The following is a 20,206-nucleotide window of genomic DNA, read 5'->3' as shown; positions in this document are numbered from 1 at the left end:
TTTTTAAGATCATCACTTGTGTTCTTGCTGCTGTATCTGAATATAATTTATATCTATGTAGTATTTATCTGTGTGTGTGTATAGTTTGTGTGTAGTGTGTGTGTGTGTGTGTATAGTTTGTGTAGTGTGTGTGTGGTGTGTATAATGTGTGTGTATGTATATATAGTGTGTGTGTGGTGTGTATAGTGTGTGTGTGTGTGTGTGTATATGTATATATAGTGTGTGTGTATATAATGTGTGTGTGTGTGTATGTATATATAATGTGTGTATGTATGTGTGTGTATGTATATATAATGTGTATAGTGTGTGTGTAGTGTGTATAGTGTGTGTGTAGTGTGTATAGTGTGTGTATGTGTATAAAATGTGTGTAGTGTGTATAGTGTGTGTATGTGTATAAAATGTGTGTAGTGTGTATAGTGTGTGTATGTGTATAAAATGTGTGTAGTGTGTATAGTGTGTGTATGTGTATAAAATGTGTGTAGTGTGTATAGTGTGTGTATGTGTATAAAATGTGTGTAGTGTGTATAGTGTGTGTATGTGTATAAAATGTGTGTAGTGTGTATAGTGTGTGTATGTGTATAAAATGTGTGTAGTGTGTATAGTGTGTGTATGTGTATAAAATGTGTGTAGTGTGTATAGTGTGTGTATGTGTATAAAATGTGTGTAGTGTGTATAGTGTGTGTATGTGTATAAAATGTGTGTAGTGTGTATAGTGTGTGTATGTGTATAAAATGTGTGTAGTGTGTATAGTGTGTGTATGTGTATAAAATGTGTGTAGTGTGTATAGTGTGTGTATGTGTATAAAATGTGTGTAGTGTGTATAGTGTGTGTATGTGTATATAATGTGTGTGTATGTGTATATAATGTGTGTAGTGTGTATAGTGTGTGTAGTGTGTATGTGTGTATAGTGTGTGTGTGTGTATGCTTGTATAATGTGTGTATGTCTATAATGTGTGTGTATGTATGTATAGTGTGTGTGTAGTGTGTATGTGTCTATAATGTGTGTATGTATGTATGTATGTGTGTGTGTAATGTGTATATGTGTGTAGTGTGTATAGTGTGTGTGTGTATGTGTATATAATGTGCGTATAGTGTGTATAGTGTGTGTGTATACAATGTGTGTATAGTGTGTGTAGTGTGTATAGTGTGTGTATGTGTATATAGTGTGTATAGTGTGTCTGTATGTGTATATAATGTGTGTATGTGTATATAATGTGTGTGTAGTGTGTATGTATATCTAATGTGCGTGTAGTGTGTATAGTGTGTGTATGTGTATATGTGTGTAGCGTTTATAGTGTGTGTATGTATATACAATGTGTGTATATGTATATAGTGTGTGTGTAGTGTGTATAGTGTGTGTGTAGTGTGTATAGTGTGTGTATATATTGTGTGTGTGTGTATAGTGTGTGTGTGTGTATAGTGTGTGTAGTGTGTGTTGTGTGTGTATAGTGTGTGTATGAATATATGTGTGTATGTAGGTATAATGTGTGTGTAATGTGTATATGTGTGTGTGTATAGTGTGTGTATGAATATATGTGTGTATGTAGGTATAATGTGTGTGTAATGTGTATATGTGTGTGTGTATAGTGTGTGTATGAATATATGTGTGTATGTAGGTATAATGTGTGTGTAATGTGTATATGTGTGTGTGTATAGTGTGTGTATGAATATATGTGTGTATGTAGGTATAATGTGTGTGTAATGTGTATATGTGTGTGTGTATAGTGTGTGTATGAATATATGTGTGTATGTAGGTATAATGTGTGTGTATGTATGTATAATGTGTGTGTAGTGTGTATAGTGTGTGTATGTATATATAATGTGCGTGTATAGTGTGTAGTGTGTATAATGTGTGTGTGTGTGTATGTATGTAATGTGTGTATGTGTGTATTGTGTGTGTGTAGTGTGTATGTATAGTGTGTGTGTAGTGTGTATGTATAGTGTGCGTGTGTAGTGTGGGTGTGTAGTGTGTGTAATGTTTGTGTGTGTATATATATATAGTGTGTGTGTGTATGGAGTGTGTGTGTGTGTGTATGGAGTGTGTGTATGGAGTGTATGTGTGTTTGTATATATAGAGTGTATGGAATGTGTGTGTATATAATGTGTGTATATATAGTGTGTGTAGTGTGTGTGTGTAGTGTGTGTGTATATATAGTGTGTGTAGTGTGTGTGTAGTGTGTGTGTATATATAGTGTGTGTAGTGTGTGTGTATATATAGTGTGTGTGTATATATAGAGTATGTGTGTATATATAGAGTGTGTATAGTGTGTGTATAGCGTGTGTGTGTATATAGAGTGTGTGTGTGTATATAGAGTGTATGTAGTGTGTATAGTGTCTGTGTGTGTATAGAGTGTGTGTATATATAGTGTGTGTATGTTTGTGTGTATATATAGTGTGTGTGTGTATAGACTGTGTGTATATATAGTGTGTGTATGTTTGTGTGTATATATAGTGTGTGTATAGAGTGTATGTGTATATAATGTGTGTAGTGTGTGTATAGTGTGTAATGTGTGTGTGTATAGTGTGTAATGTGTGTGTATAGTGTGTGTATAGTGTGTAATGTGTGTGTATATAGTGTGTAGTGTGTATAGTGTGTGTAGTGTGTAATGTGCATATATAATGTGTGTAGTGTGTGTATGTGTATATATATATAGTGTGTGTATATGTATGTGTAGTGTGTGTAGTGTGTGTAATGTGTGTAATGTGTGTGTATAGTGTTTGTGTATATGTATGTATAGTGTGTGTAATGTGTGTGTGTATGTTGTGTGCAATGTGTGTATATTTATATAGTGTGTATATGTATATATAGTGTGTGTAATGTGTGTATAGTGTGTGCAATGTGTATATGTATATATAGTGCGTGTATATGTATATATAGTGTGTGTATGTATATATAGTGTGTGTATAGTGTGTGCAATGTGTGTATGTATATATAGTGTGTGTATAGTGTGTGCAATGTGTGTATGTATATATAGTGTGTGTGTGTATATATAGTGTGTATAGTGTGTGCAATGTGTGTGTGTATATATAGTGTGTGTATAGTGTGTGCAATGTGTGTATGTATATATAGTGCGTGTATAGTGTGTGTAATGTGTGTGTATAGTGTGTGCAATGTGTGTGTATGTATATATAGTGCGTGTATAGTGTGTGTAATGTGTGTGTATAGTGTGTGCAATGTGTGTGTATATGTATATATAGTGTGTGTGTGTATAGTGTGTGTAATTTTTGTGTGTTTATATACATATAGTGTGTGTGTGCGTGTATATATATATATAGTGTGTGTATAGTGTGTTTGTGTAGTGTGTGTGTATATATAGTGTGTGTATAGTGTGTGTGTATGTGTGTGTGTATATATATAATGTGTGTATAGTGTGTGTGTGTGTCTATATAGAGTGTATGTGTGTGTAGTGTGTGTGTGTGTATAGGGTATGTTTGTGTATAGAGTGAGTGTGTGTGTATATAGTGTGTGTATTGTGTATAGAGTGTGTGTGTATATATGGTGTGTGTGTGTAGAGTGTGTGTGTATATATAGTGTGTGTAGTGTGTGTGTATATATAGTGTGTGTGTAGAGTGTGTATATATAGTGTGTGGAGTGTATGTGTGTGTAGTGTGTGTGTGTGTATAGGGTATGTTTGTGTATAGAGTGAGTGTGTGTGTATATAGTGTGTGTATTGTGTATAGAGTGTGTGTGTATATATGGTGTGTGTGTGTAGAGTGTGTGTGTATATATAGTGTGTGTAGTGTGTGTGTATATATAGTGTGTGTGTAGAGTGTGTATATATAGTGTGTGTATGGAGTGTGTGTGTAGTGTGTGTATAGTTTGTAGTGTGTGTATAGTGTGTGTAGTGTGTGTGTATATATAGAGTGTGTAGTGTGTGTATAGAGTGTGTGTGTATAGTGTGTATGTGTTTGTGTGTGTATAGTGTATGTATTTGTGTGTGTATAGAGTGTTGTATATATAGTGCGTGTATAGTGTGTGTAATGTGTGTGTATAGTGTGTGCAATGTGTGTGTATGTATATATAGTGCGTGTATAGTGTGTGTAATGTGTGTGTATAGTGTGTGCAATGTGTGTGTATATGTATATATAGTGTGTGTGTGTATAGTGTGTGTAATTTTTGTGTGTTTATATATATATAGTGTGTGTGTGCGTGTATATATATATATAGTGTGTGTATAGTGTGTTTGTGTAGTGTGTGTGTATATATAGTGTGTGTATAGAGTGTGTATAGTGTGTATGTGTTTGTGTGTGTATAGTGTTTGTATAGAGTGTATGTGTGTGTGTATATATATAAAGTGTGTATATAGTGTGTGTGTATATACATAGTGTGTGTATAATGTGTGTGTATATTTCTATATATATAGTGTGTGTATAGTGTGTGTGTATACATATAGTGTGTGTATATATTTCTCTATATATATTTCGTGTATATATATAGTGTGTATGTGTATATATATATATATATATAGTGTATATAGTGTGTGTGTGTATACATATAGTGTGTGTATATATATTTCTCTGTATATAGTGTGTGTGTGTATACATATAGTGTGTGTGTATATATATTTCTCTATATATAGTGTGTGTGTGTATATAGTGTGTGTGTGTATATATATAGTGTATATATATAGTGTGTGTATATAGTGTGTGTTTGTGTATATATATAGTGTGTGTATAGAGTGTGTGTGTGTATAGTGTGTGTATGTGTGTGTGTGTATATAGAGGGTTTGTGTATATAGAGGGTGTGTATAGAGTGTATGTGAGTGTGTGTGTATAGTGTGTGTAATGTTTGTGTATAGTGTGTGCAATGTGTGTATATGTATATAGAGTGTGTGTATAGTGTCTAATGTGTATGTGTATAGTGTGTGCAGTGTGTGTATAAGTATATATAGTGTGTGCAGTGTGTGTATAGTGTGTGCAGTGTGTGTGTATAAGTATATATAGTGTGTGTGTATAGTGTGTGTAATGTGTGTGTATATAGAGTGTGTGTGTAGTGTGTATAGAGTGTATGTGTGTGTATAGAGTGTGTGTTTATATATAGTGTGTATATAGTGTGTGTGTAGTGTGTATAGAGTGTATGTGTGTGTATAGAGTGTGTGTTTATATATAGTGTGTATATAGTGTGTGTGTAGTGTGTATATATAGTATGTGTGTGTATAGAGTGTGTGTGTTTATATATATATATATATAGTGTGTGTATATAGTGTGTGTGTAGTGTGTATAGAGTGTATGTGTGTGTATAGTGTGTGTATGTATATAGAGTGTGTGTGTAGTGTGTATAGAGTGTATGTGTGTGTATAGTGTGTGTATGTATATAGAGTGTGTGTGTAGTGTGTATAGAGTGTATGTGTGTGTATAGTGTGTGTATGTATATAGAGTGTGTGTGTAGTGTGTATAGAGTGTATGTGTGTGTATAGTGTGTGTATGTATATAGAGTGTGTGTGTAGTGTGTATATATAGTATGTGTGTGTATAGAGTGTGTGTTTATATATAGTGTGTATATAGTGTGTGTGTGTGTGTATATATGTGTATAGTGTGTCTATATATAGAGGTGTGTATAGAGTGTATGTGTGTGTATAGTGTGTGTATAGTATGTGTGTATATATAGTGTATGTGTATGTGTGTGTGTATAGTGTGTGTGTATGTGTGTGTATAGAGTATGTGTGTGTGTATAGTGTGTGTATGTATATAGAGTGTGTGTGTATAGTGTGTTTGTGTAGGTATAGTGTGTGTGTATAATGTGTGTGTGTATGTATGTGTGTGTGTGTATTATAAAAATAATGCTTATCTATTAATTTAGCAAGTATGGTTAGTATTCCCTATGAAAAAAAGCATTTTCACATATATGATCTGATCCCGCATATTTTAATAGTGGGAAATACTTGTCTTATGGTAATTTAGAGTTTTTATTTGGGATTTTGTTAAAAATGCTCTTGCTGTGCTGTTCACATTTTCTTTTTATGATGTGCTGTACTTACCACAGATGGGGTCAGAAAATGTTGAAAGGAATAATATGGTTCTCTTGGGAAATAGTTTTTTTTCGTTCTCCATTTCTGTTTTGAATGTGTTGTTGTTAGTTCCCTTGGAATTTAGGGTGCTTCCATGTTAGGGCATTTTCCAAAGACAAGAAGTACACATGTACACATTTCTTAAAAAAAAAAAAGGTGTTTATGATAATTTAAAAACATTCGAGGTCTAAGGAATAAACCTTTTGCTCTTAATGTTGCTCTGATGCCCCTTTTTGTTTGTTTGAAATTGCTCCTAGTTCTTAATTCAAGATTTGCATAAAGGGGACATCACTGTGGCTGCATTCAATGATCTGTCCAATAAACTTCTGCGGGAGTACCGTGACGATGACACAAGGAAAGTAAAGGAAATAACTGACCATCTAAATACCTCTTGGATAAAACTGAATCAAAGGTAACTGCAAGCCTCTGCTTTGAATGTAGGTTGTACATAGTAAATCTAAATCCTACTATTTTAAATAGACTAAACATAGGCTGTCAAATCATAGTCATTAAAGTGCCCCATATGTTAACTAATGCCATGCCTTCTCTGGGGCATGTTGTCACAATTGTCAAAGAGAGTCTGATTTTTAATACATTTAATGATGGAGCTCCCACACTTGACCCTGGAAGATTTCTACAAACTTTTCAGTCTTCTTGTTCAGAATAAATAAAAAAAAAATCAGATGTGGAGTCGCAGGTTTTTTTTTCTTTTCTTCAGTCATACAGCTGTTCTTATGTCGTCTTTTTCAAAGGCTATGCATGTTCAGCACTATGGGTGTCTGTACTCTGGGGTGGAGGGGTGTCTTAATAGAGCATGGCTCCTGGGCATGTTGCTCTAATTAAAACGCGCAGTGTTGCATGTATGCAGCATCCCACATTTCAAAATGGCTATGGAGGTGCTTTAACTAAAGCTCGTTTGATGAGTTTTAGTTAAAGCACCCCTGATGCAAATTTTGAAATGCGGGATATTGAATACACACGGTCATGCTTCAGCACACTCGATTAATTGAGTCTGCTTTGACACGTTCTGATCAGAATGTGTTGGAGCACGTGCAGAAAGATAGGGTGTCTATACATGTGATAGATTCCTTGAAGATGTTCCTCATCCTGGAGAACCTTTCTCTAACTTGCTACCATGATGTTTTGAAATCCTTATTGTGTTCCTTTTAATTTATTTACCTTGACTATCTAGTGTGAGATACAGGAACTATAAATTCTCAATTTGAAATTTACTTACTTGCACTCATGAGTCAAGATGTATTTACTTGATATTGTTGAAAACCTCTTGGTTAATATCAGGTCACATATATTTGTGTGCATAATGCTGTTGTATCCAAGGTAATCAAATGCCCATGTACAAACCCTTATATTAATAGCTGGCAAATGAATAATACAAGAATAGCATATGTCTGCATACCAAAACTTCAAAAGACAGTATGTGGTTGTAGTCAATAATTTATTGAAGGGAGGATCTATAGGGAGAAGCATTATTATAAGGAGAAAATCATTTAAAAAAATATTTAAACGGTTAAATTTAAAAAAAGGCAAGTTTTCTGGGGGAGAAAAATGAGGAAGTTAGAAGCTAGGCTAGTGAAATTTGTGTAAGTGATATTATGTCCTGAGGAGAGAGAGGGAGGATATTTCAGTAGCAAGCAGTGGGTTTCAGAGGTAATTAAGGGAATAAGATATAGAATTCTGTTGCTCTTCCTTGGAGGAAAAGTCTACCTTTGTAGTTTGTACATTTGATGTGGCAAGAAGTGTATACAAATAATTTCATAGTTTTTTTCCATTGAGAGATGACAAATGACATAAAATGCTTTGTAGCTCAACCTGCATGATGTTTTTGAAAGAACAAAACTAAGTCTGTTTTTAAATAATTCTTCTGATACAGGCTGGGCTTTTAAAAAAGAGTTTCAAATTCCATTGAAAATCATTGGATTATGGGCACTAAACTTCTTGGTGTTGAAAATTCCTAGCCATATTGTGAGAAAAGTCTTTAGCAATAGAAATTACAATAGAAATTCCCTTTTTTTTTTCATAGTATGGACTACTTTGTAGTGTTGAGGCCATCTCCAAGATGAGCTGTGCTCCTGTTACTGAGTCATGCTAGGATTTAAGATTGCATATAATCCCTGTGGCAGCAAGTGCAAACCATGTCTTTATTTAAAAAAAAAAAAAAAAAAAAAGAATTAAACAGCAGACTTGGAGCTTCTTTGTCTTCATCTTAATTTCCTTGTGCATCCACTCACTCCAGAATATCCCCATAGCTGTTCCCACTGCAGTTCTGCTGTTCAGGATTCCTCTGACGATCCTTGGCACATGTAGAGGAAGCAGTTTGTTTTCTAGATCAGCATCTACAGTAAACTCTAGTGGCATCCTAGTTCCATGCTTCGAAGTATTTTATCTAGAGATGCAGTGTCTGTCCAGCTGTCAGTGGGCCATTGGGAAGGCCTCTGTAGATCATTGCTGGGAACCTGTACTCAGAGTAAAACAAGAATTAGTTTTTGATTCTCTCGGGAAAGAAAACTTACAATAGCACTTGGCAGTTGTTCTTTTTCCATATAGTTACTGTTCATATATCACGTAGTCTTAAAACACCTGAGAAGACTAGGTATTTTGCAGTGTGAAGCAGGGGAGAGATGAATTACAACTTTGATTATGGGTGGGTGTTAAGGGAAGAACTCCTGCACCTGAACTAACTGGGGAGGCAGACTGGGGCTTACTAACCTAAAACAGAGAAAAAGCAAGAAATGGAAATAAACAAGCTTTCAAGAAAGGCAGCGTTAAAGTGGCATCAAATAAGCACACTAAAACACTGAATGCCCCCTTCCAAATTGTTTTACATTTACTTTGAAAGCAAAGAAATAAAAATCAGAATTTGTGTAACGCCTGGCAATCTAGGATGTCCTGATTCACAATTTAAGGTTTACTTCACTTAACAGAATTTGGATGGAGAAGGGATTGTTTGGTACACAACATTCGGTTTTATTGTTTATTATAAGCATAAATCTGTACTTTAAATCATTTGAGATGTGCTAGACTGTTTGTTCTGGCAACAGCTATGCATGGAGCATTCCGGAGGAATATTTGGTTACTTCAGCTGGAAAAGTCACACTACTAAATAGCATCATAATCAAGCTATAAACAGAATTCCAACGATAGAATTCAAAGTTGAAACAGCCTCATTTTAAAACAGTTGGCATTAATGATGCTTAGCTCTCCAGTTTGATGTGGTATAAATTAAATATGCTGTCCAGTGGCTATTAGTGTTTAATTTTCATATTTAAAGGCTGAAACTGATAATTTGTTAATATTTTTGTTGCCTCAGTAACAGGTTATACAGCATCCCAGATGCTCCTCCTTTACTTATTCTCTAAAATACACATTTGTACATACTGCTGAGTATAGATTTTTAGTTTGCATCTGAAAAGCAAGTGGATGGAATTTAAAATTGTTATTGGGCTAGGAAGAACTTGTACATGCAAGGGTCTGCACTTTTATTTTTCTTCAGCATGTCTTCACTGATAAACTTGTCAAGTTTTCTTCTGCTTTCTTTTAGTTCCGTGACATCATCTACATTTTTATGGAAGTCTGATGGTGCTTGAGATTTTAATTTTACAGTGCTGAAAACCCTTGTCATAGCCTCAGTTCTTTCAGTCCATGGCCACTGAATTGAACTCCCTTTCCCCTTTGCTGGTGCTTGCATTGGCTGCTGTGTGGCATATAACCTTCTTGTTTTTCTCAGTTTTGAATGGATGGTCTCTGGTGGAATGGAGCAAAAGTATGTGGGTCTCCTCTTAAGCAATGTAGATCACCATTAAAGTGCCACACAAGTCCTAGTTTTAAAACGCCCCCACAGTCTGCATCATCACTCATAAATCTCTTGATAGTACTCACACTGCTGGAATACAAACAGCATACTTAATGGACTGTTTTTCAGCCGTAGTTCAAATAGCATGAAAGTGATGTCTATAATAGGATTGCATTCTGTCCCTTAATTTCAGCCAAGCAGAAAGTTTGAGACATTAAAACTTAGTGCAGCAGCTATCATTCCTGAATTAACCTAAAATTTATACCTAATTCCATTATCTCATCCTGCCATCCAGTATACTAGTGCTTAAATATACAGATCTGAGTTAGTTGTTTCTATTCATCCTCATTTGAATATCACTCTTTTTAGGCAATTCTTTCCATTTTCATTGCTGTTATTTCACCTCTAGCCTTGCCTTCCTGCTGGGGGAAGAAAATCTCTTACAAAGGGAGATGATTTTGAAGTGAGAATTCCTAAACTTTTTGGACCTTTCATTCTTACCCCTTTTTTTATATAGCTTAGGTTGCTTTAATTCCTTTCCATTATTTCTACACCGTATTTTCATCAAACAATACGTTTATTCATTGTATAAGTATTCCATTATTATTTCTTGACAAGTAGGATGAACATTCGGCCGTATTTTCTCCTGAGGCAGCAAGGAATTGAAGTCTTGCCCTGTCAGTAGTGTAATTGGTAGTAGCTGGAACTTGGAAGATGCAAGAGATGAAAAGTGTGCAAACAATATTACTTTTGACAAAACAGTTATTAAATAACAGCATTAGATTTTTTTTTTGCTCTGCTGGAACGGAAATATCTTGCTTTTTATGATGCTTTTTCCCCCTCTGGAGATCTAATAAACTAATTTACAGAACCACAAGCTTGATTCTGAAAGGAAGCGTGCACTTGCAACTTCTTGGTTGCAGTGCTTGATTTTGAAGATCTTTTCAACTATTCCTGAAATTCAGCCTTCTCTGGTTTCAAGTGATGATTGTTTAAAACTGCTTAGCAACATTACATGACCCAGTATGAGAAGGAGAGGGAAATAAATAGTAGTATTCTTCTAAAATATAAGAATCTACAGAAGCAAGAATGTGTATGCCTAAGTTTAGATTTTGACCAACCAAACTTGTACTTACAAAAGCCCCCGTACTTAAAAAAGTGACAGGTAGTGAAAACCTTGGCTTCACTTTGCTTGGAAAAAGCAGCAATTTAAAAAATAAACCTTTTGGCCTGATGCCTTGGTTTAGTTCTGACTTCCAGGATGGACGCTGTGTACTGAAAGGACAGCATAATTTCCTTATAGTAGAGGTTCTATACAAAGAAAGCATGTTATTGAAACTACTTTTTGACCTTAGTTTGAATTTGATGCTTTAGGAAAAAAAATCTCTTGTTGTACTATGTGCAACTTTGGTAATAGTTAAGAGAGCGCTATTTAATGTTGACCGTAACAATTTTGTATTTGAGTTACATTTCTATAACACATAAATTGCATCACATAGGCCCCCCTCTAACATGTTATATCTATTGCATAATAAATTCAGACTGGCTACATGTACAAATTAACTATCATGCCTTAAAAAGTTCCAACAAGCTATAACGTTATTGCTCAAAATCGCCTAATAACTTTATAGCTGGTCTCTCTACAGTTTTAATTTGCATTTGTAGACAGTCTGCAGCTGGAAGACTGCAGCTGTTGCAATCTCCCAGGCTCTGGGGAACACAACACATGCCCAAGCCTGCGAGATCGCAGCCAATGCAGTCTCCTGGCTGCAGGGGTGCAGGGGCACTCCTGGCAATCTACCAGCCATAGGGCATTCCATGCACCACTGTGACTGGCATACCACAGCAGTGCCCCATGGCTATGGGGGCTGAGAGTCCTACAACTGATGGGAGTCTGTCCCAGCTGTGCCCTACCTGCAGCCAGGAGCAAGAATCCCTACACCTGATGGGTGGGTTGCAGCCAGGAGCCCCATATGGTGCAGGGATTCTCAGTCCTAGTTGTGGGTGTGGATGATCCTACTATGGCATGTCATTTGGCATGGCAGGAAGCACTATTGTGTGGATCACACATTAGCTCCAGTCATGCCTTTACTTGCACGCATAGAAGGGGCCATAGAGTTTATATTTTTCTCCTTGGTGGAAAAACCATGAATAAAATAACTTTAAAACTATACAGCAGCCTCCAAAGGTTGCAAAACATCCTTTGTGATTTATTACGATGTCACCAGAGTACCTTAGTGTATGCATTAGGGCATAAAAGTGTGTGTGGTTATACACTTGGAAATCTTGTACATTGACTGGAATTCCTTCGTCTGTAACAATCAGATACTGTCATACTTCTTGCATTGACATTTTGGTAGAAAGGTATTATTCAGTTAGTGAAGCTGGCAAAATCTTTTGCTCTATTAGAGATGGGCCTGAGCCACTCCTTCCAAATGTGACCTTTTGATCTGTCTATCAAATGGCAGCAAAGTACTTGGGCTTTTTACTTACGTGATTTCAATTGGATAGGTGTTTCTTTGAAATTGGAATATTGAAATTTTGTTTACTCACTAATTATGAGCTCCTGTATACTGGGTCCATTGACTGTCCTATTAGAAATAGACAAAAGATTACCAAAAAAGTAACTGCTGAAGTGTTCTTTATAGCCACAGAGTTGAAACAGGTCCCCTATTAGAATTATCCTTTTGAAACTGTACATAATTTCATTTGGGCTGTGGCCAGAGAGGAAAACCCACTAATGTTAAGCATAACATTTCATTCCTAGGTCACTAAAAGCTTATCTGTATATCATTTTACAGATTTAATCTTAAATACTTTTTAAAGAAAAAAAGGCCATGTTGGGTATAAGACCATGTGTCTGGAAAAAGATCATAAATGGCTAATGGTTTTGCAGCATGAATAGGAATTTATCCAGTAAACTTGTCAAAAACAAGTGTGTGCTATGCTGATATCAGTGCTGTGATCCTAAAAGTGTATACTTTGTATTTGGGACAGTTGTGTTTTATTAGCGTATGGAAATCATTTGATTCTTCCAAACAAATAGAGAACATCTATTCTGCTTTATATTCTACTGCGCTGTAACTTGGAGAATGTACACAACTTTAGGAAACTGCTTCCATTTCGTTCTTACTGCTGCTTCCATTTCAGGTGGTGTTTCTTGATAATGACCCTGAGAAAAGTGTTTGAAGTGTGGAAACAAGAGCTTCTCACACTTGTGATAACCCAAGCCCCTTATGTTAATGCGTACATGGAAATGCTGGTTTTTAGTGGATAATTTCTATTCTTTCATGCATTCTTACATGGGATGTGTGTGTGTGTGCATGCACGCTTGCATGTGTGTGTGTGTAGTCTGTAGTACAGAACATGCATACATAGATACAGATGTGCCATTCTAGGAAAAAATAATGAAACAAGCAGGAATAGACTTCATAGTTTTCTTACTGCTTTAATGAAACAAGTCTTTTACAGTAGCTTCATTTGTTATACACACAGTGTATGTCCTATTGCGGGGAGTAAACTGAGATATTTGCTTCCTTTTTGCTTCCAGAGCTGTTGATAGGCAGAGTGTCTTGGAGACTGAACTGAAGATAGCGCAGGCCTCCCTCAAAGATCTAGAGGGTTTTGTCAAGTGGCTTCAAGAGGCAGAAACTACAGTCAACGTCCTTGCTGATGCATCCCAGCGGGAGAGTGCTCTTCAGGACAGTGTTTGCATTAGGGAACTCAAGAAACAGATGCAGGTAAGAGCATTATGGGAATTATGAGTATTGTGTGGTGTTTCTCTGCCATTGGGAAAAGAAAAGGTGGCTTCTTACAGGGAAAAGGTGGCTAATCAGGAAAAGCTGCATCTTGTTTAATAAATCAATATTTAAAAATATGAAGAAAAATGGAAGGAGTTATTGATTTAATGAAATATAAGATTTTTTTATGAGGATTAAAATAGGGGTGTCCAGGCTGTGTTCTGAAGTCATCTCTGCCTCTCATCACTCTTTAACTGTTGCCTCTGAGGACAATTGTGTTAAGAAAATTGAATTTACTGCTTGTATTAACAGGAAATGTTGGAGATGTAAAGGAACTGAAATGGGCCAACACACAGTACATGAACCTAAGCATGTCAATGATGAAATAAGATTGATTCTCTATTAATATTGCACTTGGTATGATCATTTCTACTTGTGTAATGGGTAATGCTGCTAAATCACCACTCAGCACAGGTGGTGAAGAGTACACAAGATGGAAGTCTGTAGTTAGTGGAAAGCCTTATTTTAGCATTTGTACCATAAGGTTTTGTGACTTCTTTGGAGCTGTGGCAAGTTTCTGTTTAAAATGGCTGAGTTTTTTAGGTTTCTTTTCTTGGGTGGGTGAGGGTGGGTGCATGTAGCTGCTCTTTGTGGTGGAAAATGCATGTTGTGTGACAAGGCTGAGACTGATTCTTGACACTTGCTTTGACTGCGCCCTGTCCGCAGGGGAGAGGAAGGCTGAAATATAGCTGTCTAGCCACCCTTTTTAGTTCAGCACCCTTAAATGAGTCTTCATCTTTCTTGGGATCATGCACTCCGCTCTATATTGCATAGCAGAGGGAGCATAATTCCCTGAAATGAGTTATGCACAGTTTTAAGTTACCTTTCAAGTACAAAAGAAAGGTGTTAGCTAAAGCACGTATCAAAGGCTCTTATAGCTGAATGACTTCTGAAATGAACCTTTTTTCCCTTGATAGCTTTCTAGGTCACTTTAAGTCTCTGATGCATGTCAGTCTTTTAAAACTATAGCATTTTATATCATTGCATTGGCATTTATAATAATTCCAAGTATGTTCCTGTCCTTTTTTTAGCTGTTATTTTTTCAGGTTTGGTTTCTGCACAGAGCAGTTAAACTTCTGTCTTATGCCTGTAAGAGAGTAATATAATTACTCCAGATTCAGAAACTTAGTATCTGCTCACCATAAGAAATATTTTCTTCTTCTTTCCTTCCATGCTGTGTTTTTATGTAGTGAGACTGAACTGCGTTCATCTCAGGATTTTATGTATTAAATGTACATGGAATCATATTCCTAAATCAAGTTGATTAAAAGCATGCACCGTGATTGTACCTTCCTCGCTTTTATGAGAAATGCTATCTGAACAATGTATTCACTGAACAGCACTTAACCGTGGTTTCAGAATTGTGACATATCTTAGGTGAAACTTATGCTATTACCATATAAACAAAACCTGACTGAATATTTCTAGAAGCCTATTATTTTTGTTACACATGTCATGCCTTTTCAAAATAAGACCATCAGTTAGAATGGCACTTCTGTTTTGGTAGGTATCTTGCACTGCATTATTGCAAAGCTAATTTGAGTGGTTTGTCACACTGTAGTGTCAATAATCTGCAGAATGTGCAACCCTCTAATTTGCTTCCACTGAGAGATTTTAATGGTAATAACAATCTAAAACAAAACAGTCCTATATTTGAGTAAGATAGAGGGCATGACTGTAGAATGATTGTGGCACCAGATTTCCTTGATTCCACCTCCCTCTACCTAGATATTGCAGAAGGTGTTCCTTTAGTGTTAGCATTTAGCTAGAACCCAGAGATGCCAGTTTGGGTTAGACTCACCATTGTGCTGGGTTTTGTGCAAACAAGTCATGACTCTCCTAAAAGAGCTTACAATCAGGTTTTGAAACAAAATCCAACAAGTGAACTAACAAACGATACGAAGTGGTATTTGGGTAATGTGAATACGATTCAATGTGGAAATGCTTATAAGTGGTTGAAACTGTGTGGGTTGCTTAAGAAAGAAATAAAAATAAATTTAGCTAGCCATAAGTCTAGACATTTCTGATATCTGATGCACAGTCATTTTGTGGATGACTTATGTCACCTGGTCGTAGAAGGAGATAAGACTGGTCAGGCAAGACCTACCCACAACAAACCCGTGCTGGCTATGCCTCAGGATGTTGCCATCAGCCAGTTTGTCAAGAATGGTCTCTGATAATTTTTTCCAAGATCTTCCCTGGGATAGAGGTCAGGCTGATGGGCCTGTAGTTCAATGGATCTACTTTCTTCCCTTTCTTGAAGCTAGGCACCACATTGGCCTTCTTCTAATCTTCGGGCACTTTGCCTGAGCGCCACGAGTTCTCGAAGATCCATGCCAGGGGCTGACCTATGATGCCTGCCAGCTCCTTAAGTACCCTGGCGTGTAAAGTGTCTGGGCTGGCTGACTTGAAGGTGTCCAGCTTCTCAAGGTGTTCCTATACATGGCCTACATTGATGAAGGGTAACAATTCTCCCTCACCCTGGCCGCCAACACAAAATATTCATTAAGCAGGTTGGCTTTTTCCTGGGTGTCAGTTGTCCCATATGGTTTAGCAGGGGTCCAATGTTACGCTTGCTTTTCATTCAGCTTCCCACATATCTAAAAAAGGACTTTTTATTATCCTTGATATGTGTAGCTAGTTGGAGTTCAATCGCAGCCTTGGCTTTCCTGGTTCGCTCCCTACAGGTCTGGACCTGTGCAGAATACTCCTGCTTTGAGGTGGATCCAGCCTTCCATTCTTTATAGGTCTTTCTGTTTAGATGCAGGAGGTCCACTAGTTCCCTGCAGAGCCAAGGGGGCTGCTGTGCCTTTTTACTGCCTTTCCTCTGAGACGGGATAGACTTTTCTTGTGCATCCAGGATTGCTCCCTTGAGGAGAATCCACTCATCCTGAACTCCCCTTCCATTCGGGTCGTGGTCCCTTAGGGCCTTGCCAACAAGCCTCTTGAGCTTGTCAGAGTCAGCTTTCCTGAAGTTGAGGACTTCTGCATTGCTGACTGACTTGCCAGCTTTACGGCAAATGGCGATGGCGATCAGCTCATAGTTGCTGTCTCCCAGCTTCCCTTCAATCATTAGGTTGCTAATTAAGTCATCCCTCGTTGCTAGTAGCAGGTCGAGCAGCGTTTTGCCTCTCGTCGGTCCATAGACTTCTTGAGTCAGGTAGAGCTCATCCATGCACATGAGGAAGCTTTGCGACCATTCAGATTTGGCTGAGTGTTCTTCCCACAAGATGTCTGGGTAGTTGAAGTCTCCCATGACAACCATGCACTGGGAGCATGGAGCCTCAGCCAGGCTTGACTAGGCGAATTCCTGGTCGCGCTCTTGATCAGGGCTAGGAGGTCTGTAGTAGACTCCCACCATTGTGTCCCCTGTGCCATGTTCACCATGGATTTTAACCCGTGCATTTTTGGAAAAGGGTGTATTAAAATGACATTAAAGAACCATTTGCTTCTCTATGGACTGATGCAGGGGATGTATATTTTTCAAGTTGATCCCATTTGTCTGAAAGGGAGTATACCAGCACTTGAGACCTTTAAAGCTGTACTTTGCATAAGTAGGGATGTACTGAACTCGAGAAGGTGGCTGACCAATTTCATGGGCAGATTCATGATTTCTGTGAAAATTGCACAGGTGTGAATTCGGTAGGTACATAGACCATTGGTCTCAGAGCTGTGTAATGCCTGAAGTTCTGGGAATTTGTCAGACCCTGAATGTTACTTTAATCAGTGCCTACATACCATGCTGATTGCTTCACAAGAAATATGTATATAGCTGCTTATATAATATGTGTACTTGTTTTTCAGTCTAAAACAGAAAGACGGATAGTTTAGCAATTGCTTAACATTAAAGAAAAAATGTTTGATATCTTGGTGAATAGGTGAATTAAGTTGTAGTTCTGTTCAACTCAGCTGTGTAATATAAGCCAGTTGTCTTCATCCTTATCTTCACCCTCCATTATCTTGAAGGCGGTGGCTCTCAGGTTCTTCAGAATGTGACCTAATTTTACAAAGACAGATTTTGAGACCTCCCATCCTATAGTTTCTTGATAGTTTCTCCATCCTTCCATCTATCCACGAAGAAAGAGAAGATAGATAAGAAACCACAGATATGTTAGCAACTTTCCTCCAGGTTCAATACCCACATATAGAAATCTACCTTATAATTCATGTTGTGTTTAATATTGCTTCTGTTAAGATTTGATGTTGTGTATTGTGGTTGTTTCTGAGGTAAGATGGTCAATGTAATATATTTTTTCTCCCTTCACTTGAGGCAGTTTGAAGATGTTGTGGTAATGGAAGCCATGTACATGTATAATAATTCAGTAATTTACCCAGGAATTGTGCATCTTTTCTCAATGTATGGTGCTTTAAGGCTTTGAGAGGACTATGACTTCATTTTTTTTTTTTTTTTTTAATCAGTGTCCATTGATCTATCATAGTCTTGTCTGGATCTCCCTCTATCTTGTTAGGCAATACAGCCATCCACTGTTTATTCTCCATTCTACTTCCACCTGTGTTTGATAATCAGACTTTCTTGAATGTTTCTTCTTGCAGCCTTTGTACTGAAAACGAAAATGTATTTCACTGAACTAAGCAATAAGACAACAGTTGGATGTGGTTTTACTTTAATATGGCTCTCTTGTGGGGATGTTGATTATATTAAGCCTGGAGTGTGTTGGGTGGTAGCAAGCCCCTGCCCTCCAATATTCTTAATCTCTTGAGTGTCTTACTGCTTCTGTTAAATAATACTGCTTTGTCATGGAAATATATCAAAATATTGGCTCTGGGGCTTTAAGCCTGTAGGGACCTTATGTAGTAAGGGAGCAGTATGACTTGATACATTTTGTTTGCCAAAATCATATCCTTATTCTTGTTTCCATTCCCTAATAAGTCATCCCAGGAACGGTTCTAATTGGAAATGGCTTTATAAAAATACTCATACTTTCAGGTTTGGAAATTATTCATGTGGGAGCTCTTTGGATGAATTAGCTTTAAGAGAGTTTCATGGGAAAGAGGTTTTGCCCCCTGTAGTTTTTCCTTTTGTACTAGATAATCTAGCTTGGAGATCTGCCTGTATGTGATTGATTAGCCCTTAACGTATGGCTGATATAATTAGGGCAGGTATCCCTCTGCTCTTCTCTCAAGATTTATAATACAGTCTGTTATTCACTCATTCCACAGCTCTGCCAGAGCTGCATTTAGTCTGAGAGAGAGAACATCCTTTTCCAGAGTGAGGGAGCGAATGCTGTTCAGCCTCTCCGTACAGACCAGCTATAAGGGAAGAACTATTGCCATATGTTGGAGCTGTCTTCTTATAGGAATTCTGTTTTGTTTTGGCAGCTTTAGTGTTTTAATTAATAATTTTCCGTGCTATTTAGTGCACTCCTGAATGGTAACAGAGACTCTGCAGCTCAGTAACTTCATTCATTCCCTGCACATGCTGAGCTGAGCAAATACTGACTAGGAGGACCCGGGAAGGCTTTTATTTTCTTGTATTATTTTTTAATGAGAGAAACTTATGCTATATCAACCTCCTTTGCCTTTGAACCATATAAAGCCTGTAGCTCTCAAAAGCAGTCCTGGAAGCGAGCATGCTCAGAAAGCTGGCAAATCATTGTCCAGTGACCAGGAGGAAATGATAGTTGCTTTTCATTTATAATGCAAATTCTGAGGTGTCTTCAGAAGTGTGGCAAACTTAAAATGATGGCTGTGGTGAGAACATCTCTGCAGAAAGTTGTGGTGTTGTTGCATCGCTTGCAAAGGATGGCAGTTTCTTCCCCACGTTACCAGAAGCTTTGCAAGGTGAGTAAGAAATGCATAAATAGAACCTGGGGAGTCTCTAGACATGACTTGTTTATCTTTTTATCTCAGAAAGCCAACTTTGGGTGGCAAAAATGTATCCAATTCTGAACAGTGCATTTTTAAAGTTGTTGCATGCTATTTACATATATGTATGTATACATGTAGTGTTTAAGAATGATAAATAAGTAAATGTACCTTTAAATGCATTCACTGTTTATAATTAACAAAATGCTGTTTGTATCCTTTAAGCATGTGTGGAAGGAAACTGTTATGATCTATGCTCTTTTTTAAAAAGTCCTCCCCCCCCAGGATAGTTGCTTACTGACAAACATTCTAGTAATTTAACTCTTAGATATCTTACAGGGTGCTGAAGCTTTCTTAAATCTCTTGCTCTTTCTATTCTGCTTCTGAGATTAACACAACTTTAAGCAAGCATATGATTTTGGCAGATTGGTAAACAGTATTACCACTCGCATCTCCCCTGTCTCTTTGTATAGTTTTCTTCCACAAAATAAAGAAGTAAAGTGATGTGAAAATCATTTTCACATATTTGACAGCCTTGTCGTAAGAGTCCTGTTATCTCATTTTCTTGAGACTGGGTGTTTCTAATTGCAGCAGGACTGTAATGCTGTTGCATACTTTGCACAGGTACAGCTGACAAACTTTGTTGTGGAAATGTTTCAAGGTGCCCACTGAAAGTCCTTTTTAATTGGGATGATCAGTCTGCAGATGTGGAACCTAACTGTGGGCTCTAGGTCTGTACTGTATTTCTGCAGCCATTACTT

At 37.2% G+C, this 20,206-nt stretch overlaps 1 protein-coding gene across 9 annotated transcripts in view; it reads left to right on the top strand.

The window, feature by feature from the left end:
* UTRN (utrophin) overlaps nucleotides 1-20,206 on the top strand; it is a 580,332-nt gene that overhangs the window by 253,433 nt on the left and 306,693 nt on the right. For all 9 annotated transcript variants that reach the window (XM_025204844.1, XM_025204843.1, XM_025204842.1 and 6 more), the window contains 2 exons: nucleotides 6,266-6,420; nucleotides 13,370-13,559. In XM_025204844.1, the coding sequence (XP_025060629.1) occupies nucleotides 6,266-6,420; nucleotides 13,370-13,559 (345 nt within the window). The remainder of the gene's footprint in view (nucleotides 1-6,265; nucleotides 6,421-13,369; nucleotides 13,560-20,206) is intronic.

This window comes from Alligator sinensis, unplaced genomic scaffold (assembly GCF_000455745.1).
Source record: "Alligator sinensis unplaced genomic scaffold, ASM45574v1 scaffold153_1, whole genome shotgun sequence".
NCBI classification, from domain to species: Eukaryota; Metazoa; Chordata; order Crocodylia; family Alligatoridae; genus Alligator; species Alligator sinensis.
Note: the sequence above shows the minus strand (reverse complement) of the source record. Positions and strands in the feature narration are given on the sequence as shown.